This window comes from Plectropomus leopardus, chromosome 3, assembly GCF_026936395.1.
Source record: "Plectropomus leopardus strain MGB_pleo_1.0 chromosome 3, ASM2693639v1, whole genome shotgun sequence".
Lineage (NCBI taxonomy): Eukaryota > Metazoa > Chordata > Actinopteri > Perciformes > Serranidae > Plectropomus > Plectropomus leopardus.
The window spans coordinates 30,687,868-30,698,275 of record NC_142178.1 but is presented as its reverse complement, the minus strand read 5'-3'; the positions used below and the strand labels follow the sequence as shown (position 1 = coordinate 30,698,275).

Genomic DNA, 10,408 nt, shown 5'->3' with positions numbered 1-10,408 from the left:
TACATTTGAATACTTGCACAGAGGAATACTGTAGTTGAACCATTACATCAATTTATGCAGTTAGGATATTGTGAAATTATTGCACATTTACCTTCTCTGTTAAATTTAACGTTTTGCTCATGGTTTTCCTACGTTTGGTCGGGTCTGTGTCTTCATCTGGTGGTAAAATCCGGTACTTCAGCTAAATGATGTTGTTTTAAACGCTTAGGTGCTTTCAGATGTTTATGTAATATATGTTTACTGGATGTTTGGGGCAAAAGCATAATTGCAAAGGGATATCCACATTACAAAATTGCAAAAAACAAACAAAAAATAAATAAATAAAAGAAAAGCTAAGCAAGTTGATTTAGTCCGGTCGCCCTTTTATTTTGAATGCAAACCGGAAGTGTGAACGAGTTTGTGTGCAGTGTGGCGGTTTTGCTGACATAAACGGGTTAATGATCCGTTGTGTAGCGTTTAGAGACAGAAACAGAAAAAATGACAATTTGAAGTCTTCATACACACTGCTTAGAAGTCTGATGCCATTATTTTTTAACTCTGAAGCACAATAATAAGCACAACGCGATGTCTCCCGCGCATTTAACGAAGCATTACCGATCCCGAACAGAAAGAGGCGCGAGGAGGTGGCTCCAAAATATCTTCTTTTGTTTGTTTCCGTCACTTTATTGGCCCAGTAATGTGGTATGTTCTCAGATTGTTGTTTTAAATACGTCGTCGTAGCATTAATGACACAGCGCAGCTTCATATCAAAGTACACTACATCTGCAAACGTCACAGACCGGGTTTAAGGTTTATTTCCGGTCGTTTCCACAGTGTCAACAGGTGGCTCCGTGGCGCAATGGATAGCGCATTGGACTTCTAGTCAAGCACTTGAGGAGTGATTCAAAGGTTGTGGGTTCGAGTCCCACCGGAGTCGCATTTTTTTCCCGATTTTTGCCAAAATCATCACTCAAATACGCGTCGTTTTTCTGGCCATTGTTACCTCTATATTAAACGTAAAGCGCACACGTGTTTATGTGTGTGTGAACTGTGTGTGTGTGAACTGTGTGTGTTTGCGCTCCTGTCTGCTGTGATTTACTGAGCGTGACTTTGATATTAGACACAGGAGAAGTCAAACTGTATGAAAAACAAAAAAAAAAAACATGCTGTAGGAAATACTTGATTATATTACTTAATTTTCTGAAATTATAAATGAATAAATGTTGCCATAAAATATACAACGTTGAAATACAAAAACATTTAGTTTGATTTTTTTATTAATTCATAATTGGTTCATTTAATTAGTATTTTGTACATAAGTAATCATTTACTCTGCTATTTATTGAAGCTTTTATATTTGGATTTTCTTAAATATATCTTGCCAGAAGAGTCAAATGTAGCACTCCTAAATAAATGTTGGTAATTAATCAGGAAATAGATATGTTTAGTTTATTGTAATTTGGAATAAATAATTAAATTTCTTTATTTCCACAAGTCTACATTTATAAATTCCTGTGTTGCTACATTTTTAAAGACAACATGCATTTCAGTATTTGTGTGTCTGTTTGTTGGTGAGGTATGTGGCACTAATCTCACTGTAAAGCAGAACTGGTCACAGAATAGATTTAGCTCCATTTTTTTGCCTTGAAGTTAGTTAGTACCACATAAGTCATTAACATACTGACAGAAATGAAGAAATATAAACATACAAAAATTAAATCCAAGTTTAGCTGCACATTTATTTTTATCAAATGAATAATTTATGTATGTATTTAATTTTTTATGTATTTATTTTTTTCCTTTATTTTAGCTTTTTTTACATTTGCTATGATTTGTTGATTGATTCAAACACTGATAAATAAATCCCTTTTCAGTACCCCGGTTAATTCACTGGGTGAGTGCAGGTCCTTGAAAAGTCTTAAATTCAACTGTATAAATATTAGGTCTTAAAAGTAATTAAATAGTCTTATATTTAAAATTTTGGATGTCATAGTTATTACAATTTATCTTATTTAATTAATCCGTCTTTTATGAGTCAAACTCTTTGGTGTGAAAATTCACATTTCTGATTTTATAAAATCTTTAAATCTACCAATGAACCCAAAACTGTCCTTTTATTCTATACTTGCAGTTACCTGTCGGCCAAATGTAGACTAACTTAACTCACCACTACTTACTTACCTGATGGACTATTTCTGACACTTTTACTTGTTCGTTAACTTTCAATATTTAAGCACAATTAATATCATAAATTACTTTTGATACTTGAGTACAGTAAATATTAGACTTAATAAGACTTTTACTCATGTAACTTTAACTTCAACCAAAGTCGTGTTCTGGGAAGATACATGTACTTTTACTCAAGTATAACTTTCAGGTACTTTATCCACCACTGCCAAAACTCTGCTAAAAATCTTATTGAAAATGTCTTTAAAATCATGAAATTTAAGAGTGTACTTGTAGACACCCTGATACGTCAAAAACGTTCACCAAAATATACTGTAAGAGCAGCTAATTACTGAATCACTGATGTTTTTGGGGATAACAGACGTCAGAAAAGTGAAATTTTAACTTAAAACACGTCTTTAACATTCTGTCACGATCCTTACATTAAATAAGTGAAACTGTAGCTCGGTGAAATGACCGTGGACTCTGCGACAGTCTGTAGGTTCAGTGTGAGGCCGGCATAAAGAGACAACCGCTAGGTGGTTTCCCACAAAATGTTAGTCCACGTGCGGTCTGATTGTCTCCAGAGTCAGGGTGAGAGAAGAGATAAGTGAACAGCATCAAACAGCCAAACAGGACAGAGGAGAGGACAGAGGACGTCTCTGAGGCTGTAAAGACAAAGTGAGACGAGACAGCGCTCAGCAGTTTGATTCAGTCTTCATTCAGATCACTGATAATGGGAATGCTGAGGACATCAGTGCTCTTTCTTCTTCACATGGCTGCCTCTGTGGCGGTAAGAAACTTTCTCTCAGTGTATCGTACAATTTTAAATACTATATTATTCTAATTATTCAATATTCCACGCTGATATGCTTTACGTGAGCAACAATCTCTCTCCTGAAACAGTTTATAACAGGATAATAACCAGTCCTTAATATCTTAATATCTAGAGCAGCGGTTGCAAATGTCCCCTCTGTGGGACTAATAAAGGATTATCTTATCTTATCCAAAGATTTTTCCTCAGTCAGGAGTTCAAGGTCCCGACCAGTTCCCACATATTCAATTTTATCTCCCAAAATGTCAATGGTGGAAGAAATATTCAGATTCTTTACTTAAGTAAAAGTACTTATACCACCCTGTGAAAGTAAAAGTCCTGCATTGTTAATGGTACTTACGCAAAAGTAAGAAAGTATTATCAGGGAAAAAAGTATTCAATGCAGAAATATCTGTAATTATATATATGTATATATATATATATATATTAAAGATAGTATATACATTAAGAGAAATTAAAAATCAGAATTTGATTTTTTAAAAATAAAAAACACCTAAAACTTTGCAATCTTAAAAAACAAAAAAAAGCCCAAAAAGGAAGATGAATAAACATCTAAAGAACTAAAATTTACAAACAAAATAAAACACATGCCAAAGCTCAAAATTAAAAAAAAAAGAAAAGAAAAAGACTTATTCAAATAATTCCCAATTAATTTTCTGTGATTCTGCTGATTGATGAATAAACTAATCGCTGCAGCTGTACTTGTATAAACTGCCTGCTAGCTTATTACAAAACATATTTTATAAACTCTACTTATGTCTTTGTGCAAAAATGTTAAGTTCTAAAGTAATTAAACCTGTCAGATAAATTTAGTGAAGTTAAAAAAAGTACAATATTTCCACAAAATGGAGCGGGGTAAAAGTTTAAAGTAGCATGAAAATAAAATACTCAAGTAAAGTACAAGTTCCTGAAATCCATACTTAATTACAGTACTTTAGTAAATGTACTTTGTTAAATTCTACCACTGCAAAATGTAAACAACATGTTGGCTTAGTACACAAATAAATAAAGAAACTGCATTTCAAAATAAAAGCCCTGTGCCAGAAATTCACTGTATTTCAAAATAAGGAACATGTTCGCGAGTAACTTGTCACTATTTAGCCACATCCAAGGAAACTATGAACAAAAACAAGTCATAGTTTCCTATGCCTTACTTCCATGCTTTTTTTTTTTCTAAACCCGAAAACGGCAAGGATGATAGATTTTTTTGTCTTATTATAAATAGGACAGTTTAAGTGTTAAATGGGGAGCTACTGGGCACCCCAATGATAGACTTTTTTTTTATTTTTTAAAAATCTCCTTCTTACATAACAACAAAAAACAAAGCCACAGTATGTCAGACGAAGCGTTTATTATTTGCATAATTGTTGTAGTTTCATCCAAAAAAGCACTTAAAAGTTGTGGACTGGTTTTGGCTGGTTTCATCCTACTATCCTTAAAACAAATACTTCACCTGCAAAATCACCGTATGTATATCAATTACTTAATAGGCGTTAACTTGAATTTGTGAAGCAAACTGTTTTTCTTCATGCATCTGCGGTTATTAGAGAATCCAAAAAAGGCAAACGTTCTCCATGAACTGAAGTAAACAGGAAAAGATTCATTCAGAAACTCACTTAAATAAGTGTCACTTTAGTCTTTTGTGGATTTATACGCAGAAAGTCAGAAAGTCACTGGAGCTGCAGCTTGAGTGGCTGCGTTGATGTGAGCTACGTTTAAAATTTTTTAAACTGACACTCCCTCTCGTCACGTCGCCAGCTTGGTCTGCATCGCAGGTATCCCAGCATGCTTTGTACAGGGAATTTGTTGCTTCCAATGCAAAACAAATGGGTGTGGATTTCTGGTAGCGTGCAGTTGCGTATAGTGGGTATGCACCGTTAAGTAAAAAACAAAGTTTTCTTTACTAATTGATATGCAAATGGGTATTTTGTGGCTGAAGTATTCATAACTTAACCCTCGATTCAAGATTGAAGCTTTATTGTCATTCCAAAACATGACGTTCATGAAAGCCAATAAAACTAAGCACTGAGGTCCAGGTAAACAACAATAAAATAGGGCGTTAAAATCTAAAACCAGCAGAAACAATAAATACAATGAAATAAAACAATAGTCTCAGATTAATAAAACAGCGTATCAGTTACTAATCTTGTCTTTTTTGTCGGTGTCCAGGTCCCTGTGCCGTGTGAGGAGAAGGTGGTCCGTCTGGAGGCGCAGATCCAGGGTCTGAAGAACGTGATCGACGACCAGCATCGCTACATCCAGCAGCTTCACAACAGCCAGGCTCAGCAGCTGCAGCACATCCCCAACTCACACCTGGGCTCTGAAAACCTCTACAGAGGTAGAGAGAGAGATTTCAATAAGAGATGCACACATCTGCGTTCACTTCATACATTGTGTTAATCTACCTGCTGTCTGTCTCACCTGTCTAGCTAAAACGTTACATGTAAGCTACGTTCCCACCTGCAGCGAATGTCCTGATAGAGTCTGAAGCACAATGTAAAGGCTGTGCTCATTAGCTTTAACGGTGAATTAAATGACCAGCTTTGATGTAAAGGAGTTGCTTAAAGTGACAAACCAACAGAGAATAATCACCATCTGCAGTTTTCCCTCAGTTCTACAGTACAGAGCTGCATTTTAGCCTCTTTCAGCTCGTTGTTTTGGTTTCCCGGCCTTCAAACTCTGCAGCAGGTGTTCAAAACAGTGTCCGAAATTAACTTTCTTGTCTCACTGGCCAAACTGGCTGGTAGATCATAAAAATTCAGCAGCCAAGCATTTTTTAATTTTTTTTTTTTTACCGGCCAAAATAATGAACGGCCTTTTTTGTTTCACGTATACATTTGTTGTTTCAGTACATTTCATTAAGATAATGTTGTGTGTTGAATACAAACGTTAAGAGGTTAGAGCATTATCTAATACAAAATTATTTTAATGCATTTATCAACTCATCTCCACCATGACCTTCCTAGATTTACACACCAAACGGAGAATTTACCTGCATTAGTCACTTAGCGGGTGTTAATTTTGGACCCTGGTTCAAGTCACTGTACGCTCCCTGCCCAGTACCAAACCACAGACAAAGTCTGGTACTATCTGGTGAACACAGCGGAGCAATTACTGCCTAAAGAGTTTTTCTCTGGAGTTGGTGGAGACCCAAACAGAGCTTAAAGGGATAGTTTCAATTTTTGAAGTGGGGTTATATGGCGTACTTTATCATAGACAGTTCATTACAAACACTACATGTCAGTCGGTACATTCCCAGTTTGGAGAAGTAGACAGGAGTCTGACGTGTGACAATGTGCTGCTGTGGACGGGGGATGTGCTACAAATTTTATATTCATTTTATTTTAACCACCTAAAAAAATCTAAACATTTTAAGTGTACACCATATTGAGACTCTTTTCTGTGCTTTAAATTTGCTGTCAGGCAGTTACTTCCAATTAAAATTATGCCATTATTTGGCTTTCTTCAAAGCCAGACTCCACTGAGAAAAACAGTGATTTATCATCACTGAACTCAGGAGCTGCTGGTCTACCGCTGCCTCAGTTTGTTTGCGTTATTGTGTCACTTTGGTGTTTAAAAGACGTAGTTGGGATTCACCAAAGTCACACAATAACACAAACTAAATACCTGATCGCAGCAGCGGTAGACCAGCAGCTCTCCTGTTCGACGAGCTAAAAGGACGTTTTTGTCAATGGAGTCTGGTGATTTTGACCAGAGCATAGATGTTGAACTGAGGACGTTAACGGCTTTCCAGGCGAAACAAACTGTTTGACAGCAAGGGAAAGCAATGAAAATACTCTACTATACCGTATATTAAAGTCAAATTCACCTGATGACTTGAAACACGACAAATGACGCTAATCTTGCTTTGTGTCTGCTGGATGTGTCAATAGGCTAAAGCTATGCTAAAACAACTTTGCAAGAAAATCATGTCAGGTCTCAGTCTTCTGCTCCCAAGTGTCACAAAATAAGTTCTTTTAAAAAACTTCGACAGCCAAGCAGCAGTGAACATTTGCTAGTTAAGTCAACACTTCCACCTGTCGGGACCCTGCAGCTGCTTCACAGAAAGAAACAAAACTTCCGGCCGCCAAAGAAGTTTCTGTTTGTTCCTTTTGCGTCCAAACTAATTATTTCTGCACATGGTTTAAATATTTTATTTTGTACGTCTGTGTGTGTTCAGACTGCTCCGAGGTGTTTGCGGACGGTAACGTGGCCAACGGGCTGTATGTGATACGTCCAGACGGCTCTCCCACCGCACTGAGCGTCTACTGTGACATGAACAACGGAGGAGGATGGACCGTCTTCCAGAGGAGGAGAGACGGCAAAGAGAGCTTTGACAGGTGTGTGTGTCGTCTTTACGCACAGAAAAATGGGAATTTAAACTCTGCATGTGTCAAAAAATAGTGAGTGTGTGCACTGTGTGTGTGTGTGTGTGTGTGTGTGTGTGTGTGTGTGTGTGTGTGTGTGTGTGTGTGTGTGTGTGTGCAGAGCATGGGTGGAGTACAAGCACGGCTTTGGAGACCTCTTCTCCCCTGATGGAGAATTCTGGCTCGGCAATGACCCTCTTCACTATCTGACCTCACAAGGTGTGTGTATCTGCATGTGTGTTTGCATGATTTATTCAGCAGTATTGGGCTTTTGTTGGTGTAACTCAGTGTCTTTTAGGAAACTACGACCTGCGGATCGACATGGAGGACTTTGAGGGGAAACAGCGCTACGCAGAGTACAAGAACTTCAAAGTGGACGATGAAAAGGTGAAACAGAAACACTGCAAAAATAAAATAAAAAAGTCACTTTGTCTCATGAGGAATGGTTGTCTTAAATGTAACAAAAAGCTGATTCCTTCAACAGCATTTACAAATTTGAGCCAAGTTTGTATTTGTTATCTCACTTTTTATGAAACTTAATGCTGAGCTAATTATATTTCTATTAACACTGTAAGAAAATGTTTGTTTACGCACCTGAAAAGTCACAGAAACGTTGATACTGAACATATCAGCAAAGATTTTATAACATTTGTTTTTCAACAAATTGACAAACTTGCAGTACACTATCCACTCATAGTGACTACAGGTTTACTTTTTTTTGTTTTTTCCTTTTCATCAACATTTAACCAAATTCTCAACCTTTACCTAACAGTAACCAAAGTGCTTTTGTTGCCCAAACCTGATCACTGACAGACAGTGTAACCTCGCCCTCTCCTCATTTCCCATAACAGTAGCGATCTTATTTAGACTATGTATGTTCTTTGTGTTTTACAACCTTTTGCTACGGAAACAACAGCAAGGACGTCTGGCTGCAGGCCCGCCAGCTGTTCTCCATCTTCATTCTCCTTTCACTCAGCATCGCCAGTTACGAAAAGTTTAACTGTGGAACCGGAGGCTTAAAATTAGTGAATTTTGAGGAAAAGTCACAATCACAAGAACAAACAGGCGTAAATATGTAATCTTATAAAACATGTATTTTAACAACTTTTTGACACACCTACAGATCTACACAAAGACTCAAAAAGCAAACTGACATAGCTATTATGTGAAAAATGTATAAGTCCAAATGTCTGAGTGGAAGCTTGTTCATATTCTGCATGAACAGTTAAGGCCATTAGCTAAGAGAAGTAAATTAATAACTGGGTTGCTGGCGCATTGAAAACAACTCAACTTAACAACTTAGTGAAAAGGTTCAAGGTTCAAGGACAGCAGCGCTCGAGCGTCACGTTCATCATAGCCTGCACCGAGCGCGACTGGCTCAAAGAGGTCACACACTTAGGACCCATTTTTCGCTATCCTGAATGTTAGAAAATAGATTAAAATAAGACAGTGCAGACTAAAATCAACTTCATATTGTAAACATCAATGGTCAAATTATCATACGTTAAGCACTTTTTGGCATTATTGATCGTTCAGAGGGTAAAATTATACACAAATATGATATTTGCTTTATTCCTTTCTTCTTTCTCTTCCTTTCAGACGTCTACTTTAATCTGCTTCTGGATTTTCCTCTCAAAGCTTTTCATCGATCCCGCTTTTCCCTCTGCTTAGCCCTGTTGCCCCCCTTTCTCTTCTTTCTCTATTTTGACGTCCTCTATAATCACAGTGCTCTATTTTAAGAAAAAAAAGCTACATCAGTCTACAGTATCATAGATTTGAATATAAAATATGCCACACTTTTGCAGTTCTTATTTTTTTATCCTGTGTTCTCTATTTTAGCCTTTAAAGTCCCACATGGTGACATTTTTTATTCATACACAAAAGTTGGTATCTTTCGGGAACAAGTTATTATCTCGTGCACACAAATCAAACCTGTATGCGCACGTCAGGACTTTACGGGCTCCATACAAAAGTGCTCTTGCAACAGCAATAACTCCTTCAACACACTTTGTTTTCACTCCTTGTTCAATCAAAGGACCAGTACCAGTTACATCTGGGAGAGTACAGTGGGAACGCCGGGGACGCCCTGGGGAAGAAATGGATCGGTCCAGGCATGGGGCCAAGAGGGGTCAAGTTCAGCACCTTCGACCAGCTCAATGACGGCGACGCCGAAAACGACGCCAGGTGTATCAGACACAGCAAGGCCGGCTGGTGGTTCAGCAGGTAACACACAGACTCTTCAGTTTCAGTCTCGCTTCATATATTCTGTGAAGAAAAACACGAGAATTATTAGAGGAAACACAACAGAGCGAAGGTCGAAAAGACAATATGCATACATTATTTACTACTTTTTCCTTTTTTTTCCTCATCACAGGTGTGATTCAGGCAACTTGAACGGCCACTACTACAAAGGACCGTACCAAGCCATGACCGATGACGGGGTGGTGTGGTACACATGGCACGGTTGGTGGTACTCCATCAAATCTGTGGTCATGATGATACGAGCCTCTGACCTCGAGAATACGCCGCCGGTCCTGGCGCCATTTCTGGAACAACTGGACTCTGGCAAAGCGGCAGATGACGCCATTGATGTTCCTCATGCTGGAAAAGTCTAAAAGCAAGTGTGAAAGCAACATGTCTTCTTTTTTACATGTTTGACTTGAAGGATAATTTTACTACTCTTTAACTTGGACTCTATTTTCTCATATTTTTGCATCTTAGTGAGTAATCGGGTCGTCACTCATGAGATTTGAGAACGAGACCTCTCAAAGCGAGAACTGTACACAGTAACAAACATGCCAACAAAAAGTAATTAAAAACATTTCATTTCTCAGTCAGACATTTATGCTAACAATCTGAGCCTGTCTGGGAAAACAACCCCCTTTAATGGATGTAAATTGATGCTGCACTATTCTCTGTCAATACTGGACCAGTTTCAAAAATTGTTGTCTTCATCAGTCACTTAGACACAAAAATATGGCAAAATAGAGTCCAGGTTGAAAAATATTGGCGTTTCCCTTTGGTTCACATCCATAACAGGGTGCACACTGGGTAACATTAG

General features: G+C 37.7%; 1 protein-coding gene and 1 non-coding gene across 2 annotated transcripts; both read left to right on the top strand.

Moving 5' to 3' along the window:
* The first annotated feature begins 824 nt into the window (after positions 1-824).
* On the top strand, positions 825-916 carry trnar-ucu (transfer RNA arginine (anticodon UCU)). The gene is given in 2 exon segments: positions 825-861; positions 881-916. It is a non-coding gene; the product is annotated as a tRNA-Arg (tRNA).
* Positions 917-2,732: 1,816 nt separating this feature from the next.
* LOC121941608 (fibrinogen-like protein 1) lies at positions 2,733-9,962 on the top strand. Its single transcript, XM_088075292.1, has 7 exons — positions 2,733-2,938; positions 5,150-5,318; positions 7,161-7,320; positions 7,469-7,566; positions 7,646-7,734; positions 9,383-9,570; positions 9,722-9,962. Exons 1-7 carry the CDS (start codon positions 2,882-2,884, stop codon positions 9,960-9,962), a joined length of 1,002 nt encoding a protein of 333 aa, XP_087931418.1. The 5' UTR covers positions 2,733-2,881.
* Positions 9,963-10,408: the final 446 nt, after the last annotated feature.

What these genes read in the sequence shown, in the direction of transcription:
- LOC121941608 (XM_088075292.1), top strand. Translation starts at nt 2,882, where the DNA reads ATGGGAATGCTGAGGACATCAGTGCTCTTTCTTCTTCACATGGCTGCC. An exon ending in ACATGGCTGCCTCTGTGGCG is followed by an intron (nt 2,939 to 5,149) that starts GTAAGAAACTTT and finishes GTCGGTGTCCAG; the next exon opens with GTCCCTGTGCCGTGTGAGGA. An exon ending in GGCAAAGAGAGCTTTGACAG is followed by an intron (nt 7,321 to 7,468) that starts GTGTGTGTGTCG and finishes GTGTGTGTGCAG; the next exon opens with AGCATGGGTGGAGTACAAGC.